At 50.9% G+C, this 20954-nt stretch overlaps 10 protein-coding genes across 10 annotated transcripts; 7 read left to right on the top strand and 3 right to left on the bottom strand.

The window, feature by feature from the left end:
- Positions 1 to 465: 465 nt before the first annotated feature.
- Positions 466 to 1606, top strand: A1O5_06505 (uncharacterized protein; the record flags this gene model as incomplete). The annotated part of the gene is made up of 4 exons (XM_007747099.1): positions 466 to 624; positions 708 to 955; positions 1046 to 1189; positions 1324 to 1606. The coding sequence occupies 4 exons, from the start codon at positions 466 to 468 to the stop codon at positions 1604 to 1606; spliced, it is 834 nt and encodes a 277-aa protein (XP_007745289.1).
- Positions 1607 to 1833: 227 nt separating this feature from the next.
- Positions 1834 to 3451, bottom strand: A1O5_06504 (uncharacterized protein; the record flags this gene model as incomplete). Its single annotated transcript, XM_007747098.1, has 2 exons — positions 1834 to 2274; positions 2387 to 3451. 2 exons carry the CDS (start codon positions 3449 to 3451, stop codon positions 1834 to 1836), a joined length of 1506 nt encoding a protein of 501 aa, XP_007745288.1.
- A 606-nt stretch (positions 3452 to 4057) lies between these two features.
- A1O5_06503 (uncharacterized protein) lies at positions 4058 to 5442 on the top strand (the record flags this gene model as incomplete). The annotated part of the gene is made up of 2 exons (XM_007747097.1): positions 4058 to 5059; positions 5113 to 5442. 2 exons carry the CDS (start codon positions 4058 to 4060, stop codon positions 5440 to 5442), a joined length of 1332 nt encoding a protein of 443 aa, XP_007745287.1.
- A 2510-nt stretch (positions 5443 to 7952) lies between these two features.
- Positions 7953 to 8849, bottom strand: A1O5_06502 (uncharacterized protein; the record flags this gene model as incomplete). Its single annotated transcript, XM_007747096.1, has 1 exon — positions 7953 to 8849. One exon carries the CDS (start codon positions 8847 to 8849, stop codon positions 7953 to 7955), a length of 897 nt encoding a protein of 298 aa, XP_007745286.1.
- Positions 8850 to 9440: 591 nt separating this feature from the next.
- On the top strand, positions 9441 to 9986 carry A1O5_06501 (uncharacterized protein; the record flags this gene model as incomplete). The annotated part of the gene is made up of 1 exon (XM_007747095.1): positions 9441 to 9986. The coding sequence occupies one exon, from the start codon at positions 9441 to 9443 to the stop codon at positions 9984 to 9986; it is 546 nt and encodes a 181-aa protein (XP_007745285.1).
- Positions 9987 to 11233: 1247 nt separating this feature from the next.
- A1O5_06500 (uncharacterized protein) lies at positions 11234 to 12480 on the top strand (the record flags this gene model as incomplete). Its single annotated transcript, XM_007747094.1, has 2 exons — positions 11234 to 11634; positions 11706 to 12480. 2 exons carry the CDS (start codon positions 11234 to 11236, stop codon positions 12478 to 12480), a joined length of 1176 nt encoding a protein of 391 aa, XP_007745284.1.
- Positions 12481 to 13308: 828 nt separating this feature from the next.
- A1O5_06499 (uncharacterized protein) lies at positions 13309 to 14151 on the top strand (the record flags this gene model as incomplete). The annotated part of the gene is made up of 1 exon (XM_007747093.1): positions 13309 to 14151. One exon carries the CDS (start codon positions 13309 to 13311, stop codon positions 14149 to 14151), a length of 843 nt encoding a protein of 280 aa, XP_007745283.1.
- A 2283-nt stretch (positions 14152 to 16434) lies between these two features.
- Positions 16435 to 17285, top strand: A1O5_06498 (uncharacterized protein; the record flags this gene model as incomplete). Its single annotated transcript, XM_007747092.1, has 3 exons — positions 16435 to 16461; positions 16509 to 16616; positions 16671 to 17285. The coding sequence occupies 3 exons, from the start codon at positions 16435 to 16437 to the stop codon at positions 17283 to 17285; spliced, it is 750 nt and encodes a 249-aa protein (XP_007745282.1).
- Positions 17286 to 18740: 1455 nt separating this feature from the next.
- On the bottom strand, positions 18741 to 19304 carry A1O5_06497 (60S ribosome subunit biogenesis protein NIP7; the record flags this gene model as incomplete). The annotated part of the gene is made up of 1 exon (XM_007747091.1): positions 18741 to 19304. One exon carries the CDS (start codon positions 19302 to 19304, stop codon positions 18741 to 18743), a length of 564 nt encoding a protein of 187 aa, XP_007745281.1.
- Positions 19305 to 19842: 538 nt separating this feature from the next.
- A1O5_06496 (uncharacterized protein) lies at positions 19843 to 20724 on the top strand (the record flags this gene model as incomplete). Its single annotated transcript, XM_007747090.1, has 1 exon — positions 19843 to 20724. The coding sequence occupies one exon, from the start codon at positions 19843 to 19845 to the stop codon at positions 20722 to 20724; it is 882 nt and encodes a 293-aa protein (XP_007745280.1).
- Positions 20725 to 20954: the final 230 nt, after the last annotated feature.

Genomic DNA, 20954 nt, shown 5'->3' with positions numbered 1-20954 from the left:
TGGAGCGCCGTCCTGCTCTCTGAAAGTCAGGCAACCCCATCGAAGACTGGATCGCACGGGAACAGACCTCAACCGACGACTATGGCAGCCTGCTCCCCCACCTGAGAAGTAAACCTCTCTGCCTAGCAATCCAACCTTCTCGGGGTGGCAAGTTGGCTTTTGGCAAACCCTGTCTATCGAACTTCGGACAGAGGTGGGGGTCCGAGAGCTAGGGACCGGGAAATTATTATAGCTATGTTCTTCGAGGTTTGGATCCAATCGGAAGACTTGGAGAGGTGGAAAGCAGCCGATTGTCAATTGTGATGACCCAAGCATGGTAAGACGATAACGGCTATCGCTTCTCGCGCCCTGTGATGGCGCCGAGCAGAGAGGCTAGGATTCTCTGATATGGGTCACATAGTTCTGTCTCACTGAGGCCATCGTCCGAGGTTTTCCAGAATGCTAGCGGACGTGACCTGAGAACCAATGTCATCGACACTCGACTTTGATGCCTTCCTGGCAAGATATGTTGACACGAACATCAACCTGGGCTCTCCCCTTTTCGACGAGCCTTTCCTGGTGGGAAACTTGCTAGGTGAACTCAATAAGACGGAAGGCATGGAGAAGATTGGAATCTGCATGCTGGTATAAACGCTCTTTCTCACAGCTATGTGCTCTCGCTGGCTAAATTGTCCAGTGATATCTATGCTGACCCGAGGGGAAACAAGGCAGCAATGTGTTGCGCAATGAAGCGAGCAGATCTTGTTCCTCGCTTGTTTCTATGCATGACCCAAACGGCCCATGAACCAAACTCTGCAGATACAATCTCGAAACACTTCTCGGAGCTGCGCGAGACTATTAATATTATCTGGCCATTTGTGGGTGTCCCTCAGGTCATCTCAGCATGTCTTGGGCTTGCTGGATATTTCCAGTCGAAGGGGATCATGACTTTGGACCCGGAAAATACTCTAATCCGGTAAGTAGTGAGTTCTGAGGAGCTTTTAGCCCAAAACAAGGCCTGCTGCTATCATCGTTTCAAAGCGCTAACATGTATATGGATCCAAAGCCGTGGCATCCGTCCCGAGGATACGGACTTAGGATTCCAAACTCGAAAAGAGATCTACAAAGCCTCTGCCAACAGCGAGGTGTTTCGGATGCTGAGCACATACTTTGGGGATTTTGCCCATGCCCTGGACTCGATTGGTTTCGGGTAAGTTGAACAAGAACACTTGACTGCTTGGCTGCTCTTGCCCGCTTGTTCATACAAACTTCCAAGTATGCTCTATCATGCCTTGGGTGCTATGGATAAGGGATATTGGGACTGACTACTAGACACTCTTCCAGGTACAATATTGGTCGTGCCACTGAAGTTTGCTTTTCTCTTGTTGAAGTGGAAATGATCTTGACTTCATCTCTGATAGTTCTTGGGGCCACACGACAGGCGGGAAGTCACATCAAGGCATGCGTTGCGTTTAGATACACTGTGAGAACATTAGAAGCGGTCACCAAGGTCGCACATGCATTGGCTCAATGGCAGGGTATTCAAGTGCCGCCGGGCATCGACATTGACCGACTGGCCGACGAAGCACAGAGAGAGATGCAACGACAACAATGTCTGAGAGAATGACCTGTGTGTCTAAATCAAGAAAAGAAGACAAGAGTTTACTCGCTCAGCCCTGGTCAAGCAGACATCAATGAGAGAGTAACTTTAGTCTCGAAGACCGACTTGAATCTTCATACCCAAGCATAAGCCTTTCCCTTGGAACTGGAGTAGAGTTTGTCTCTATTTGGTTTCTCTTCGTTCTGTCGATCCTTAGATTGAGTTATATGTTACCTTCTGCTCTATAGATCTCTCTAGTCCACTTTGCGAGGACGGATCCGAACCCACAACTGTTTGGCAACCGGAGTCATGACTCCCTGATCTCTCTGGACCATCATGTCCTCAGTCATGCGTGGATCCAAGCTAATCTCAAACCTCTGGTACAATGCACACACTGTCAACAGCAACTGCACTCTGGCCAAATGCATGCCAACACAATTCCGTGGTCCGGTACTGAACGGTCGGTGCATGACTTTCATCTCGGCCGTAGGATGCTCCCACCGTTCGGGGATAAATGAGTCCGGATTGTGAAAGACGGACCCGTCTCGCTGAGTGGTGTAGGCCAAGTTACTCACGATCGTGCCAGCAGGTACATATTCGCCCCCGATGACTTTTCCGGGCGAGACGCGCGGCGCGACAGTAGGAATTGGGGCTCGAAGACGGAGAACTTCTTGCACGACGCAGTTGAGATATGGCTTTCCGTGCATCAGCATAGGAGCGGAAGAGGAGTGAATTGCTTGTCAGAATGTAAAAAGAAGATACTTGACGGATCGGGAGACGAAAGGGGTGTCATTATGGCTAACTTACCAATTTCGTAGCAGTTTCAAAATCTGGAAACGCATCTAAGTCTGGAAATGTGGCTCTGACTTCCCTCTCCAGCTTGCCTTGTATTTCTAGTCGTCGTCCAACCTCGTATAGTAAATACAGCAGTGTAGCAGCGGTAGTGCCGGATCCGGCGATGATGAAGATGACCGCGTTTTCGATTAATTCGTTGACCGAAAACGAAGAGTTAGTCTCTTCATCCTTGGCCTCGACCATCAATCTCAGCAGGCCGGCCTGGGACGTGCCTTGGCTCAATCGGACCTTGAAATCGTCGATACACGACCGCACGAACCGTATGATTCGTGGCTGTGCTTTGCGCGCCGCCTTGAACGGGCCAAAGGGCAAGTATCGTGCCACGGGGAACACGCCGAATAGGGGGCAGATGTTGAAGTACGTCTCGATGTCTCGTGCTCCGTCATGGTCCCCACCAATCAGGATATCAAATGACTTGCCGAAGCTGAGCTGACTAGTTATGTCAAGGAAGAGATTATGAGTGAGGTCATGTAGTTCGACCGCTGGTTCTGTTTTTGCGATTGTCGGTGTCGACTGGGACATGATCGAAAGGTATCTCTCAACCATTATTCTGATCTCGTCGTGGAAGCAGAGTACGCCACGCTCCGAGAAGCCATGCGACAGTAGGCGGCGCATGCGTGCGTGTCCGATACGGTCCGTCGAAGAGAAGACTGAGCTGGTTCCCGTCAAGGTAAAGCCGTCATAAAAGTAGGGGGCCTTGAGACAAGGCTCCGAGCTCTGCCCGTAGATGTCCTTGATGGATGCGGCATCGGCGAAGCATAATTCATTGGGACCAGTGCGTACGACCTTTCCGTATCGTTGGTGCAATTCGTAGCGAGTGTATGTGTCCCGACATCGTATTGCTTGGTTCACCATGTACAGGCCGGTTACTTTGGCGAGTAGAGGCCCTGGATATTTGGCCAACGGGTGGAAAAAGGCCCGGTATATAGCGGCATAGAGAATGGAGAGAGCGGCGAGCAGTCCCAGCGGTGCCCATAGCGAGACATAGGGCGGCGTCAAGGTCAATGCATAGAACATATTGATTGTGATCGTTTTTTATTGGTTCTATGAGACACCAGGAGATAAATCTCAATCCTGTGGTCAGATAGATCTTCACAATATGTCTTGTGCATCAAGAAGGCTATGGGTTCAAGTACATCACTGCAGTTGGCCATGGTCAATTCAAGTGTTGCATGACACCCACAATCCTGAGCCGACGGGTCCTTGATTTGACTTGAACGAAAGCAAAGCGAGTATGATCACGCTTTACTCCGGAACACAACAAAGTTGCACTTCATCTTATGGGGTCCGAGAGCCCTGTGGCCTCACTCCACTTTCTCCACAACTGCGCCGAAGCCCTTCTCCGTGCTGTCAGGCGATGGGGAAACCGGCTCGGCACCCCGTCCACATAGAGACACAGTTTTAGATTTGTGCCAGAAACAAAGATTCTGACAGTCAGGAGGCACTTGACGAAACCACCTACTTCATGCCGTCGTCTAGACTTGAAGAGGGACGGCATGAGCCACAACTTTCCGATAGAAAAGCTTGGGGCAGACCCTTGCAGATCGTGCACATAAGCCGTGTAAATTGCATTCTTCGAACTGCTAAAGCAAGCCGGCGATTGGAACTCATCTCTAGCACCGTATGGCTGCAATAGATACGCTACGAAGTGATGCTACTTCTGCTAACGACAATCATGCCACGGTTCTTATTATTGGCGCAGGAGTAGTAGGATGCCTCACCGCGATCAAACTAGCTCAGGCTGGGATTGACGTTCAGATCGTGGAAAGACTGCTGGAAACGAGTGAGGCGCCTCGGGCTTGCGGATATTTCGGTGCCGTCCAGGGGTTTTTGGACGAGCTTGGATTGTACACACTGATCCGGGATCAAGGCTTCATGACCCGCGGCTTGTGTTGGCGAGGATTGCCAAAGGACAATGATAGCAAGGACGGGAAACGCTTTGGCGACATCGTTGCGGTCCAGCCTCTCTGTGCCCCAGATGATACTTCATTCCCTGTCGGGTCCGGGCTCCTGAACCTCACCCAGGGTCAGCTCAACAAGCTTTTCGTCCATCAAGCACTCCAGACGGGTCGAGTCCGTGTCAACTTCGGGGCAGAATTCGTCTCGATCTTGGAGAATAGTGAGGAGAACGGTGTCACCGTCCTCGCTCGGGACGTCGATACCGGGGTGGAAAGACAATACCGTGGAAAATATTGCATCGGAGCAGATGGTGCTCACTCGAACTTGCGCAAAGCCCTCGGTCTCCCGTTTCCAGGTCATCAATGGCCGGAGAGACTGTTGGCAACCAATGTGAGAGTGCCCAACGTCGAGGACCCTGTGTGGCATACGTACTATTACATGGCCGAGAAGTATTGGGGAGTGGCCACGCCACTTGAAGAGCCTGTGCTTGGGGAGAAGACTCTCTGGAGATATGCGATCGCTGTTCCGCCGGAGGTGACCAAGGCGGATGATGAACTGCTCTCCGACGAGTATATCCTTGGGATTTATGAAAGCCGATTGCCAGGCCCACGGCCACTGCAAGCTCAGATTGAAGCACGAGTCCTGTACCGGATACACCAACGTCTGGCGCCAACTTTAAGGAAAGGAAACTGTCTACTTGCCGGCGATGCCGCCCATGTATGCAATGTGAGCAAGGGTCTGTTCTCAGGGCGATGCTTTCGATACTGACTTGCTGACAGCCTGTGGGTGCCCTCGGTCTAAACAGTGGAATGTTGGATGCCGATGCATTGGCCGAAGCACTCGTCATGGTGCTGAGGGAAGGTCGGTCCGATAAAGTGCTGGATGTCTATTCGGATGAGAGGCGCAAGGTGTTTCAGTTCTTTGTCGATCCCACATCCTCGCAGAATAAAATGCGAGTTCACAGCCATCCTCCCGAGACCGCTGCGCAAGATGACTGGTATTTTCGAATCCTGGCAAACAATCCCACCAAAAAACAGATGCTGGACTTGATGAAGCCATACTTCGAAACATGGAGGACTAACATGCGGAAGGCTGCCGGGGAATTGTAACGCGAAGGCTGATTAAACAGTGTATCCACTTTATCGAACTGCACCTTGCGTCGTTGACTAGATGGAAACTTGCATTCTTTCAACTTCCCAGCAAAACAATCCTCATTGATATCTTATTGTATCGATAGTCGCCAGCAGACAAATACGAAGCACGACTTGACGTATAGTATAATACAGTCCTGTCAGACTCAGATCTGTCACCTTGATTGCGTAAAATGAACAGCATTGATCTGTCCACGATGTGTCTGTCTATCTTTCAGCGAGTTGCTTCTGTTTATATAGGCATTTGGCCTGTGTTTGGCAGACATATCTGAAACTTTTCCTGTCGCCGCCATCCTTGCAAACGTTATCCTGTTACAGGCGGCGCGGTTGATCAAACAGCTGTCGATACTGTCCTGATATCCGATATCTGCCACAGTGGCCTAGGCTAGACAAAGTGCCTTGACTGGCTTGCCCACTTCAACATTCACGTAGAATGTGTAAGGGAGACTGGATTTCCGCTATTTACATATTTACATGGACTTTGGAAATGCCGGGTTGATTTTCTCCCCGTCATAGCACTAGAGCTACGAAGGTCTACGGCTTCTCCGATAAGGTTGAAGCGTCGATTTAAATACCATCTTAGAAAACGTTGTCCGAGACTAGAGCAATGGCGGCAGCACGCCCCATAAATTCCCCCCCCCCCCCCCCCGCTATATACTTCGATATAGACTACGGCCTAGTATGGCCGGTCACATGTCAGGATAAGAAGGACTAGCATTAGTTTTGGCTATGGGCGAGGGCTTTGGGGCAGAATGCGGTTATTGAGCATTGATCAAGAACAGGACGAGGATAACAACAGTGACAGCAGAGACAGAATGGCTGTGCGAGCATGCCATCGCTGCCAGAGTGCTTGACAGTTTACAGTGCTGGCCATGTGCCATTCTTTACAGTTTGAACTGAGTATTCCATGGTTTTTTGGTACCGCCTACCTATTCCTGAGCATTCTCTTTGTCCTTTCCCATTCCTCACCGCCGCCGCCGTGCTAGTCGCTCGTTGCCCCAGCCGCTGCCTCCTTGTGGGTGGTGTTGGTGGTGGTATTGTTTTGCTAGCGCTGACCAGAAAGGCATTCTCGATTACCGACCTGTCTGACAGACCCTTGTGCGTTGTTGCACGTGTATGCCAAAACCAGAAGTGCTCCATTACAATACAGCAACTGTTGAAAGCAGCTGCAAGACATCTTGAGTACGTGTTTGGCAGAGATCTTCTATGGAGCTCACATCGCCCAGGGCAGGGATTGCGAAAGGAGCGCCATATGGTCGTGGTTGTTTGTTGATACGCCTGTTCATGGATGTAGCGCATTCGGACCGCACATGGAATTCCACATGGCTGTGAGAAATATGCCTAAATCTTGTTGCACCCAGACTGTTTGGAGCGGAAGCGACAAGATCCTGGAGCACACTCTCACCGTCGGAGGTCCCCTAATGGCCCTTCACATGCAGATCCGAACTTTGGTAGAACCCGATCTGCTTCTAGATTTGATTGCCCAAAGAGAATTTCGACTTGGCAGACTTGACGGTGGCTTTAGCGTCCCTCCAAATCTTGACGAGGAAGAGATCTCCTCCACGAGCATCTGGTGTGTGGTGGCACTCGAGTTTTCGACCGGCAGCCAAGCAAGCTCTGATTCCCACCGATATGTTGTGGCACTTCTGCTGGTGCCAATTGATGGCAGACAGGGGTATCGGAAACGCATTGGCAAATGCTCACTCCATTTCACAGCCAGCCAGCCAGCCTATTTCCCCCGGAGGCAGGAGATCAAAATCATTTAAACAATTGGAGGAGGGTGCAAGGCGGTTTGGAGGCGGAACCCTCGTCGTCCCTACGCAGATCATAAAAGCCATCATGATCGCTTTCATAAGTCTCTGGGCCAAGGCATAGGCCAAGTACCGAACTGTCACATAAGAGCCTCTCTACTCTTGTTACAAGCAAGCGAATGACATACGCATGTCCATGCAATACCGCTCCTGCTGGTATCTCGAGCGAGTGTTCGGAACGAATGCCGTATCCTCCCTTGTGGGTGGATTTCTTCCTGATGCGAATCTGCGAAAGGGATGATTGCTGACACACAAGTGGCGAGGTCCGAAGCCTTTGGGGGTTGAAAATGGGCAAAGGTTATGTTTGGTGATAGAAGCGTGTTCTTACCTTTCTGTTGCTAAAGTCCACCTAATCCAGCACGGAATGTCTCTCATGTATAGAAGATCCCACTTCCGCGAGCAACGTAGGATAACACCCTAGATGGTCAACTCCATTTTAGCACCGCTTAGATTTTTCAAATTGCGCTAGACTCATCGCATCCAAATATTCCAGATACATTGAGAGAAGATTGGTCAGCCCATGTCGTCTTCTCCGACCACAAGCTAGACCTCCTCGACCAGGAACTTGCATTCTAGAGCCAATACTTCTGCCTGATACCAGCATTATGCGCGCGTTGTTTTGAACCAACTTTGTCATTTCCAACCAACGAATACATCCTAGGTTCCCGCAGCAGCCGCCGCCGCCAGGTTAGGATCCGGATAGAAAGAGCCTACCCCGGTTGGATTCGTTTCTTGAACAGGCTTCAAGCCATCAAGCGGATGCGTCTCTCCCGGGATTATTTCTGGCGGTCCGTGGCCCATCTTGTTAGGGACATCATTCAAGGGCAAGTTACCGACGTGGCCCGGCTGGCGTGGCTGGAGAGAACTGCTTGAGCCATTGGGATAAAGATGCGTAGTACCATCTGGATTCACCGATGGGTCCACGTCGAATGTCGCATGTTCACCCCGAGGATCCTCAGATATATGGAACCCATCGGTTGTAGTAATTGGCAACTGTCCATGAGATGCGCCTATTCCGCTCGATCCTGTTTCAAGTGGGCCTGAGGCCTTCCTGAGAGCCTCATTAACTTGATTTTGCCCTTCCTCATCTTTCATAGCCTTAAATTGATTGAAAACAGGAGGCTGCATAGTATCGGCATTTCCATTCTCATCTCTCGCTGGAAAACGAGTGTTCGCCCCGTAAAAGTCGGTTGCTGGTCCTTTGATCTCGGGCTGCCCAGGCTCCGCAGGTGGTCCCGTCGCAAGCGCCGGGGGTGGTGGTGCACTCCCTGTAAGTTGTTTCCTGTACTTGTCGCTTATGTCAACTCCATCCGTATCTTCTACCCTCGCTCCGTAGAATGGGTAGCCTGATTGGTTCGGGCCGCCCGAGTGTCCTCCCAGATTGCCGAAGGTTGAACTTGGGAGAGGATCAGTCGCGGTGGAAGGTTCTTTAGCGCCATGTTTGTTTCCTGCCGCTCCATAGAACAACTCTCCTTTTGCTGGAATTTTGGATCCCGCAGGCGGATATTTGTATCCCGGCCCTTGTGGTGGCGGGATTGGTGGACGGGCACTCATTCTGGCTCAGTGCGCGTCGACAAAATGGATTGCCACGATTTGATACTCAACAATTCGAAGGCCAGTCTTTCTGTAAGTGAGTATTGCCTGGAGAGAGGAACTATTACGACAGAGGAGGAGAAAGGATGATAGACCCAAGTTTGAATAAAATACACAATCCTGCTTATACAAGTAGTACCCTGTGAAACGAGTTAGGTGGCCGAGTAGCGGCAATGCTAGAGGGTCCACTTCCGCACTCACTTCCTACTCAATACATTTTGCGCTGAAAAGAGACTTGGGCTATTGGCCTGCCTCGAGCAGTACCAACATAGAGCTCGTATTCTGGATTGATGTGGATGTAAGCTTACGCGGGGACACTTCTTATAGGAGCAATAGGCTGGTACGCTCTCTTGCTTAGACGAAGCTTATCGGAAGGAGCGTAATTGCTTACCTTACCTCAAGGCTTCTCAAACCTCCCAGGTTTCTACAAGGAAGCGCTATGTAAATATAGTACCCACTAATTTCTCCCATGCCGAGTCGCTGAGAGCAGGGATTTTGTTCCAAGATACAAATTTGGAGCGAGGGAATCCACTAATCGACCATCTTAGAGGCATGGATGAGAGCGAACACCAACCAGCCCTGCACCAGCACTCGAAGCATATCTATGGCTTGTCGAAACAATACCTTGGCTACGACCCCAATAACGCCGGCATCCGGAAGCTATACAAGTGGTTCGGTCTGACTATCCGAGGCCAATTCCCCGGCCATCGTCATCTGCATCCCGAGCAACATAGACCATACAACCGAGACGCCGCTGTCGGCGAGGATGATGACGATGACAATATGTCCGATATAGATCCGGATCTGTACGGCGACAGCGATGACGAATTCGGGGATCCGGGGTATAATCATGACCAACATTACGACGGACATCATGACAACCGTACTGAGCACGACTGTTGTTGCGGCGGGAATCATGGCAGATGGGACAGAGGTCTGATTGACCAGCGAAATGGAGGCTACCATGACCACAATCATTGGAATGGTGATGGAGATAACGGTCATTATGGTTACCATGACGGAGCAGATTATGGGGATGGAGGACGTGAGCATGAGCATCAACATCATGGCCAGGGCCAGTGGGAGGACGAATACTAGTATCAGAAGCCGTCTCGTTGGAAATAACGTCAATCTTTTCCTGAGAGTACACCCACTCCAGCAGGGCATGATTGAGCTGAGACCAATGATTCCCACTCCTTGCCCGCTATTCTAGACCTTTGCGACAGCCGAGGCATCAGTCTGCGCGTGGTCGCTCATTTTTACAATCTGAGCATTGTCCCCCTTAGCAACGACTGGGTCGCGCCGTTCCTCTTTTTGTATTTGGTTGTGTAGACGGCGATGAAGGCGGTCGTGCGGGCGATCTTGCGCCTCGCCCTTGACAAAGATATAATCGATCTCTTCCAATACATACTTCAGTTATCTGACCGCTCGATTCGATGTATTGAATACGAGAAAAGGACACAGATCCGGCCCACTGCGTCGTTTTCAAGCTGCGGTCCAGTGGGAACGTTCAAAGGACAGGGAAGAGCGTGGTAATTTGAAGACTTGGCGTGCGGGCCAAAGCGAGCAGCCAGAAAAAAAAGAGCCTGGACTGCCTTCATGGCTTGTCTCCATCTCGGCCGCGATGACGAGCTTCCCGGAGGGAACATGCTCATATAGGATCAGGATTCCAGATGACCATGTATGCCATACCTTAAGCAGTTGACAGAATTCCTCTTTCCCCGTGCCGCCAGGCAGGCGCGGTGACTTCGAGACGACCGTTCCACCGCAACAATCACGCCCTCGTTTCTGCTGTTTGGCGGCACATCCGCCACGCCTGCAGACTATGCCAAAAAGTATAGTCTTCGTCGCCGGAGGCTCCTTGAAGACGGTGAAAGAGAGAGAGGAGAGGCAGAGAATCCGGTCCAATATTATCAAGGCAAGCTGGAGGGCGCGAAAGCAGTCGAGGGGACCTAGGCACGCAGCAAACCGCGAGGCGGATCGAGCGGCAGAGGAAACGGAAGACACTGCAACGGCACAACCAGCATCACAGCATGTTGAGGGCGGAGGGTTGCTTTCAGTATCAAGACATGTCGCTGCAGGCTGTCCTAGCTCGACTGCGTCCCTGCTGAGTGCGGCGCGGAGCGACCCTTTCTCAACCACCGGCCTGAGCAGCGAGGATGCGTTTGGTCACAGTATCCTGGACTACTGTATGAGACCGCCTCGGGAAACTTTTATCAATGGATGTCGTTTAACACTTCGTGCCAGGTGTTACCGGGTTGTGGCCAGCTTTCCGACCACATCAAGCCTATGCCCATGACTTTGCCCGCTTTTGGTTCCCCCGCGCGGCTCGGAGTGCAACAGTCATGTCTGCCATCTTGTTCAGTGGCTCAATACACCAGGAGATGCGATTATATGTCGAGCAGTCTCCTGCTAACCATATGAGGCTCTCCCGTCAGTTGCGATTGAAGGGTGCGGCCATCAAGACGCTGCGGGACAGTCTTGCAGGAGGCGTTGCATTTGATCAGATCGATGAGACAATATATGCCATCTTGTGTCTTGCAGTCAACCAGAACGCCTCGCTTACCGATCGGCGGACTCCGGACGGGTCGAACTTTGACGCCCCGTTTCTTGGGGTGCAGTGGCTCACCTTGTACGGGACAATGGACTTTGACCCCACGCACTTTGCCGCTATCCGGGCTTTGGTTCAGCGCAAGGGTGGCATTGCGAACCTCGAGGCATATAGTTTGGGATGGCTGATCTTTTTGTAAGTTTGCAGACTACTGAAACATCCGTCTTCACCCGAGCTGCCCATCCTCTGACTTACTCACCTTGCAGTGCTGCATTAATGGGGGCAGCTAGTCGTCTCTCACCACCTGAGTTTTCCCCCGTCACTGTGCACGGTGAGCCTTATCAATATCAGAATCCTCTGCGACTGTTGAGGGTGTTTGAGATGCCGTACCATTTCCGATTGCCCCGTGGAGGGTTTCATCTCTTCGAAAGGACAAGCATTCGTCCCGACATTATTCAGACATTCTTAGACATCAGTGAGATGTCGCAAGCCATCCAGATTTACCTCGCCGATAACCGTCAGTCGAGGGCATTGACAGACATCCTTGACAGCCGCAACGATCTCATGTACCGGCTGCTATGTTTGCCAGACACGTTGCGAGGCCCGCTTTCGCTAGAGGAAAATCCAGCCTTTGCCGCACAGAATCAAGGGATGTATCATATGCTTTACCTCTGTGCCAGATTAGCGGCACAACTGTATAGTCTCCATGTCATCTTTCCGATTCCAACAACGGCTTCCATAAGACAGACACTGATTCCCGACCTTCTAGAGAAGGTCGCCTGGTTCGACAATCTCAGGACGGTAGAGGGTTCTCAGCAGCTTCTCTTATGGGTGTGCGTGGTTACCGCTGTGGCTGTAGACGACGATGATCTCGACACCCGGGGGTGGTTTGTCTCCCGGTGCCGCCAGCTGATTTCAGGTCTAGGCATTACTACCTATGACGATTTGAAGGATCTGCTTCATCTCTTTGGCTGGATTGATTCGGCATGCGACAGGGGCGGCTTCAATATTTGGAATATGACTAATATCTTTACCCACTGAGTGACCCTGGCAGTATCGTTTTCCCGACGGCCTCCTATATTAGCGTGCACCACGAAGTATACTAGCAATGACCCTGGTTAGGTCCTTCGAGATACTTCCTATTTGGGAAGTATCATTGGTCCCGACTTGACGCTAGCGGCAAGCCTCCAAGCCCCGCACTTTCTTACTATGTACTCCGTCCCGGTCGATTCACGTCCGTCTCGTAGTGCTGAGACCCTTCTTCGAGAAGTATCATAAGCAAAGAATACAGAAACTCGTCTGAGCGCGTCTGCCTTTGATTAATCATGATTCGGTGCTGCAAAAAGAGAGAGTAACTTCCAGTGACACTGCTAGAAATGTATGTAGGCTTGTTCACCAGCCTGCCGGATCTGCTAATCGTGCATTCAACCTGGGCGGCGTCCACTTTATGATACTTCCTAGTTAGGATGTTCGAGTCTGCACCCAGATTAAGTGGTCGAATCCCTCCCTCTCCATGCTGTACGCCACAGTCTGTCGTAGCAGTCACTCTGGGCCAAGTATATGCACCGCCTGTAAAGCCGTGAGTTCATCTATTGGCAGAACCTTGACATGAAAGTAAGTCACCATTGACACCGGTAGAGTTTGTCATGATCCCAAAAACCGACGAGACCCTGGCATTATTATCAACCCTTGCGTGACAAGAACAAGAAGAATCGGGATTCAGGGGGGGGCAAAAGGGGAAGCATAAGCTTCGATAAATTATTACAAGAAGTCTAAGGAACTTTGGTCGGAAATCTAACCGAGTCTACGTCGACAATCAGCATTTCCGGCACCAGACAGGGATAGACTTCACTATCAAAGTTAGACATGATGTCGGACTGTCGGCCTGAAATGCAGCTGCAACCTCTCTCAGAGTTCTTCTTCATTGAAATCGACACCTACAATGGCAAAATCCACCCAAAATCACCCCAAATGGAGGCCCTGCGCCAATACGTCGCGGATCAGAGGAAGCAAAAACGGCAATACAACAAGTTCTTGCATTCCGATGCGTCGGTGCGCCAGATCACATCGGGGTGGAAGAGGGCGCCGCCGGCCAGCAGTGAGGGTGACAGCGAAGGAACCTCTCCGGCGTCTACCCCTGAGCCACAAAATGTGAGCTGTCTGTCATCAGCACCATCAGATCACTGCACAACGCATCTTGAACATCTCCTCGACCTGTACCTCGAGACGGTGGTGCCGATCGCCCTTTCCTTTTCCTCTCGATGGACCTGGTGCGCGGATGCCAGAAGAATCCGTTCCTGTCCAATGCTGTTGTATGCAGCCGCTGGGTACGCAGCAGCATTCATCACCGTCTTCGGAGACGAAGGTCCGAACACCGGAGGGGCCTTTACATGGCTGTATCTACAGACGAAATCACTGCCATATCTCCGGCAAGAACTGGAGGGCCCAGTGTGGACCGATGATTGCGCACAGACAGTGATGTTGTTCATGCGACTGGCTCTGCTCCTCGAAGAGTTCGAGATCGCCTCTATCCATCTGAAGGCCCTCCAGAAGATTCTCCATGCGAGAGGTGCAAATACTGTAGATATGAAAACCGAACTCGCTTTTCTCTCTTTCGACAGACAGCAGGTTCTACTCGAACAACTTCAACGCCGGAACAGCAGCGGCACGTCGGAGGTTCAGTCGGATCCGTGGAGTCACCGATATTGGTGACGAGGGACACGGTGATTACGTGAAACTTGTGCCGTGTTGAGGCAGCAGGCGTATCCTAATCATTGGCATGGCTATTCCCCGTTGTTCATTCTCCTCTTGGATGGGTGGATGGTCGATAGTCGAGACGTTGGTACCTAAGCGCCGTGACAAAGTCTAGGCGAGAAGAGGCTCCTAGGCCAAGTCGTCCGTGTCGTACCGACCAATGCAGCACTAGTTACACTTGGAGTTGACAGGTCAACCCCCCCCCCTTCTCCCTTCTCGGATACTGCCTCCCCACTCATACTGGATAAGTGCTTGACTGACGATCACATTGCCGAGCACGATCTCCTCGTACTGTTGGCCCCACACCAAGCCCAAGCCGAAGCCCAATAGCCCGACGCAAGTGCTCAGACTGTCCTCAATCCGGGGCATTGCAGCTACATAACACTAGGAAATGTGTTCGGAGTACTCCGTACGTACAGCTAAAAACTTGTGTTGCCGCTTCATTCGCTTCTGCATTGTTCTTGTCTCGTGCCCCAAAACGATGGAACGGCGATTTGCCCGACTGACATGAGGACAAAATCCATAGGAGGCTGGAGACGCATTAGATCAGGTCCTCTCAAATTTTCCTTTCAGTGGAGAGAACATGGAGATCGTGGTAGTGGCGAGGACGAGGATGGCCCAGATCATTCGCACCAAGTCGTCTAGTACTTAGGAGTAGAATTTCTACGCACGAGTTTAGAAATCCGAGCTACAAAGTAATGACTCGTTCGCGGTGCAATTCTCAGCTACCTCGCGCTAAACAATGCTACGTCAGCCTTCAACTACTTTTTGCTCCGGCAAAGGAAAGCTCGCCAGAATTCTCGCCTGTACTCCTTGATTTGAAGAGATCGTCGTTGCCATAAGCCAGCAGAGCATTCCCGGAGTTGATATTTTCCTTACGCCACGTACCCCGAATAATACTTTGATGCGCTATGAACTGGAGAGCTCTGGTATCTATGCCTGATAGTGTGTTATTGACAGGGTCTCGAGATAGCCACTGTGTGGCAAACCACCTGAGACGCTAGCTGTTTCACCAACTGCGCCACGAAGTTTCAGGAACGGCCTTCCGAGCACAGGCCAAAGTGTATATAAACAGACAGAGTCTCTCTGAATAGCCAGGGGGACAGAACACAATCAAGCAGATAGATCCACTCTCATTTTGTGTACAACAGTTACGTTTCAGCAAATCGGCTGGGCAGAAATATTCTGATATTTACCTCGGTGCTCTGAGAACATGAAAACAACTTCTATCAAAGGTTAGAAGAGAAACATTCTGGGACCTACGATACATACTCCTGACCTCAGCAAGACCCCAGTCACTGAAAATCAACTATGAATGGCGGCTCGAGACGCCAAGGAAGAGAATCATCCAATCATATCAGCGTTCTACCAATCCCAAATAGGAAAGCGGGCGAGCCGTGCCTACGAAAGGGAAAAGCCATGACAAGAATCTAGACTGTAATACTAGTTTATTTACTTATTTAAAAATATATTGTAACAAGGCAAAGTGGCTGTGCTGGGCTAGTAGAGGGGTAGCAAGGGGAGAGAGTTGCCTCGTCACATGTCAAACCAAAATGGGCTGGCAGAGAGGGGGGTGCGGAACAGTTTACAGTGCTGGCAGTGTGCCATTCTTTACAGTACAAGAGTATCAAAAAATTCCATGGTTTTTGGCGCCGTTTACCTAATTCCTAAGTGTTTTAGTCTTGTCAGTATCAACCAGAAATCCGTTCTCGATTCCCGACCTGCTGGACAGGCCTCTGTGCGTTGTTACACGTGCACGCCGAACACTGAAGTGCTCCGGTATAATATAACGATAGCTTTAGGAAAGTTTTCAGGATAGAACTTCATAGCCTATATTACGATACGATGAACTTACCTCTAGGCTATATAAGACCATCACTGTAGAAAGACTATCCCTACAAGTAGCTAGTATTAAGGCGACAGCTTAACAGCTCCTGACTCTCAAGTTTGACAAGAACCGTCCTCATGTTCGCCAAAGGCCATTGAGGAGTTGTGGATATGTTAACGCAACGAAGATAGTTGACTCGTGTAGGGAAGATCTCAGGAGAGGCTTACTGGTTTGTCTTTGATGCACGCAATCCCGATAAAGGCTCAGGTGATGTTCAATGTGATATTTTTTTTTTGGAGTTGGCGGGCTTGCCAAGGCCGCTTGGCCGATCCGCATACAAAGCTCCGACTGACTGAATCTCGAATGTTGTCCAAGCCTGCGCCAGTTACGGTCCTTTCCCAACGGCTCTCAACATGGCGCGATTAAGGCTTCTGCGAGCTGTAAGTGGATTTCGCAGACCTGCTCGATGACACTAACGCTTGCATAGTCGAAACAGGCAGCAGTATTCGCTCTGGGAGCAACTGCTGCAACTCAAGTCCGTTCATTTCCGTCACCATTCCGCACAGTTTATGCAGAAGCTCCCTCAAAAGATGAGGTGCAAAAAAAGATCCCCTCCGTCCTTAGAGTTGCTTTTCTGACGCCTCTATAGCTCCCTGACAAGAAACCCATGTACTCCGACAATCCAGTCGCACCAACCACTCCGGAGCCCTCCCCTACTTCGCCGGTCTCCAAGCCAAACCCACACTCACCTACACCCACCGACCGACTCACAGAGCAGGTGAAGAAAGCGCGCTTGTTTTTGTATGACCGATCTCTCTCCGCCGAAACATCCTTCAACAAATTCCTATCATGGGCATTCCGCAAGGAAACAGACTTCAGCAACACGATTGCTTCCTTGGCCCCAGCTCCCGAGACCGGAGAACAACTCCTGCCCGGAGCTATCTACGTGTTAGTGGCGACACTTACAGGCTCTATAGTAGCTCGAAACCGCGGAATGTTCTTGCGAACAACTTTCCCGCTTGCGGTGGGCATTGCGGCGGGTTGGTATCTCATTCCGGTGACGATGCGGAATACCTCGGACCTGATCTGGGAGTACGAGAAAAAGGTGCCCGTGGTCCGTGAAACTCATTCCCAAATCAGTGGATTTGTAAAAGAAGCATGGAAGCAGACGAGGCAGCACACGAAATTTGCGACGGACTGGGCGGATGAGAAGGCGGCTGAGGCGAGGAAAACCGTCGAGGATTTGGTTTCGAAGGGTAAATAGACGACGGGGTTCGTGGGGACGGTGAGGACGGGAAAAGAAGATAAATATTTGCCCTAGAGGCAAGCAAGTGTGTTCATGAAGCTTTGGTGGCCGACTAACTTGCTCACATGTACAGAAAACAATGGCGTTTGTCCCTTTCATGTCTTAAAGCCTTCCATTGTCGACTGATAGCGCCTGCCCGCGTGATCATTCGACATCCAGCTGACCATATCAATACTGTATCCCTGTTGGTACTCGCACCGTGGGGACCGGCCTCCGTAGACCATCCGTACGGCTTTTGTTTCAAGCGAAAAAGAGAGACCGATAAAAACTGCACTCCAATTCGCTACCCCCACCAGCACCACCAGCTTTCTCTCAAGGAGTGAAAACTCCCGATGAGCTTCCACCAATCATCGCTCCGGATTCATATGTGTTGCTTGAAGTTGGATCCGTCGCGAGGCTGGCTAATATAAAGTCAAGTCTTTGCAAGAGTACTAGGTGCGGAGGTCTGCGGAGCGAATAGCTAGGAAAGGAAGGATCTGTTGATAACGTCGGCGACATATTGCATTCTATGGGAATCCTAGTCTGAGTGGTGGGGGGTGAGGACTGAGGCGTGACCTCAACCTGGGGACGGGAGCAGGTTCCAAAACTGGAAGGACATGTGGGTGATATTGAAGCATACAAGCTCGCTTGAGGTACGGAGGACATTCCCATCCCGGTAGGCAGGGCCGATGTCATTGCAGAAGAAGCGTTAAAAAGACCAGGGCAGGAAAACATCGAAAGTCTGTGATCTCATGCAAAAATGTCTGCGCAGAATATCAACATTCGTCGTCCTCCCCAAGACCTTGCACTACGGGATAGATGTTGACCAGACCACGGCCAAAATCTCGCGTCGTGTATAGCGAGGACTCACACGAGCGTCGAGCGCTCACTCCATGGTCCGGACAAAATACACTGGTCTGGTCAAGAGAGATAACGATCCGTTGTGTTGGATCTCGAGTTTCATCAACTTTCCCCAGCAACCTTGATCTCCTTTCATGACAATTTTTCAGACGCTGGTGACACTAATTGACCAATTTACGGTCAGGAACTCATTCCTCTTCCTTAGGTCTCTCACAGAGACCTCTGTCCAAGCCCAACGGCCCAACTCTATCGTCCATTCATCTTGAGCATACATCGTATCCATGCCGCCAATAACCTGGCTATACCTTGTGAGCATCGTCTAATAAAGAAATGCTCTTCAAAATGGTATGGCTGCTCGCTCTTTGGTGATTCATGCTCACGCTTCGAGCTTGGTTCTCAATCACATATCGGAAGCGCGGAGGGATGGCATAGTGGTGACTGCCTTCCAACACCTTTTCGCGACAACCTGGGTTGACAATGTCCCATTGGTCCGCTGGCATTCGTATTGGATTCTCTGTTCCCCAACCATCTGCTGTAAAACTCCACAATTGGAACCGTCTTGCAACTCAGCGATCAAGTCGTGAACAAACTATCCTCCTCCCTCAGATACTCGCCAACATCACCCTGCCGGAAGGCCACGATACTGGTGGGCTCCAGTTTTCTCGCTTCAGCCGTGCTCCTCGCAGTAACTCCGAAGCCCAAGGGGGTATCATCCATCGCCAGGATCACAACGCCCGAATGTTCAGGACAGTCTTCACTCCACCGACCCACGTGCGCTTTTACTACATTCCCGCCATAGAGAAACGGCATTTCGCCATTTGGCTTGACCCATAGCTTGTAACGAGCATGCGGAGCAATCACATCCAGCGCGGTGATGTGTAGACGGAATTTTCCTGTCTTTGTGAATTTTCCAATGCAGGTGCCAAGGGAGAGGAGGTTGTCGCGGGCAATGGAAGTGGCTAGATTGGCGATCGAGAGACGGACATAGTAGACGCGCGATTCGTGCAAGCGGAACACGAAGCGATCGTCTTTTTCGGAGGAGTCGCTTGGTGCGATGAGTTGGGTTAAGGAGCGGCCGGTGTAGTTAGCCAATTTTGTAAAGAGAGTCTGCGTCTCCACATCAGTGAGCGGTCTCATATTGAGTCCTACTCTTGAAAGAAGCAGGCAACACACGGAACGAGCGTAGGAGGTCTAGGGAGGATTGTGTTGCGCGAAGAGGATGTGAAAATCGAGGCCGAACAATTTTTGCGGAGCGGCAGAACTTCGGGGCAGCTTTTTCCTCGACTGGGCAGCTCAAGCAGCTTCAGCTGATCGCCAGCTCGCCGCCTGGGGGCTTGGGGGCCGAGAGGCATTAGCGCCTTGGCATCGACAGTGCGACATGGTGGGCAACTGCAGCGGGGGAGCATTTAGCGAAGCAGAAGGCCGTACGCGCCAGAGGCAAACAAACTGTCCAAAATACAAACCGACGATCTCCCTTTCGCACCAGTTTCTCCATTATTCGGATGCAGATTCAGAAACTTTATCTCTCTCTTCCCTAACCAAGATGCATTAAGAGAGTTGAACAATCTCCTTCTGTTGTGTTGCCCTCAATTATTTACAGGCAACAATACCGTCCCTTGCCTAGCGCCACGGCGACACTGCTCCAGCTTTGCGCTCCACTCTTCCCACAACAGCAATGCCTTCTACCGTGTCCGACTATTATCATTCATTGGAGTCTCGAATCGGCTACAGGCTTATTCTGGGAGGAACAAGGCACTTTGGGTACTACAAAGAGGGAACACTATGGCCCTTCCCTATCGGAGCTGCCTTGCGGCGGATGGAAGAGCGCCTCTACCTCACACTTGGCTTGACAGACAACTCGTTGGTGCTAGATGCCGGAACGGGTAATGGAGACGTTGCGATATTCATGGCAGAAAAGGGGCTGAGAATAAAAGCCATTGATCTCCTTGATATGCATGTGCGGTGGGCCCGAGAAAACGTCAAGCGCAAGCATTTAGGAGGCCAGATTGAGGTATCAAGCGGCAACTATGAGAAGCTGGACTTTGACAACGATACCTTCGATGGTGCCTATACTATGGAGACCTTGGTCCACGCTGGCGACCCCGACCAGGCTATGAGAGAGTTCTACCGCGTTCTGAAACCCGGTGGAGTTGTCACACATGTCGAATATGAACACGACATGGACAACAATCCAGTTGGGCAAAGTGCTATGCGTCGAATCAATGCTTACGCACACATGCCTGCTTTTGACCAATTTCCCTTGGGTACTATTCGGAAAAGGCTTGAAAATGTTGGCTTCCAAGATGTGGAAGTCCAGGATCTTTCCAAAAACGTCGCTCCAATGATGCGCTTCTTCTTCCTCTTAGCCTACATCCCCTACCTTATCATCAAGCTGTTCGGCATGGAGGCGCATTTTGTCAACGCGATGGCTGCCGTTGAGTTATGGCGTTACAGCGACGATGTTCGGTTCCTGATGGTCAAAGCCAGAAAACCACTTGTTGAGCTTTCAAATTCGGATGAACTGAGAAGAAGATCAAAAGAGACAGGAACAAGATAAGCCCAAGGCTTAACCCAACCTCGCTTGAGGGTGGGCTAACAATCATGGACGGAGTGGCCAGTAAGCTAGCCGCAGAACCAGCATATATGATGCTATTCATCTACTACGCTGCTGGGATCTGACCGGAGGTACTTATCCAATACTCCCCGAGAAGGGCTTGACGGGCAGCCTACAGTTGAATGAGCTATGCTCCCAGAGGCTCTGTACCCCGATCAGCTGGTAGAAAGATT

The sequence above is a fragment of the Cladophialophora psammophila genome (assembly GCF_000585535.1).
Source record: "Cladophialophora psammophila CBS 110553 chromosome Unknown aczJe-supercont1.9, whole genome shotgun sequence".
In the NCBI taxonomy this organism is placed as follows: Eukaryota; Fungi; Ascomycota; class Eurotiomycetes; order Chaetothyriales; family Herpotrichiellaceae; genus Cladophialophora; species Cladophialophora psammophila.
Note: the sequence above shows the minus strand (reverse complement) of the source record. Positions and strands in the feature narration are given on the sequence as shown.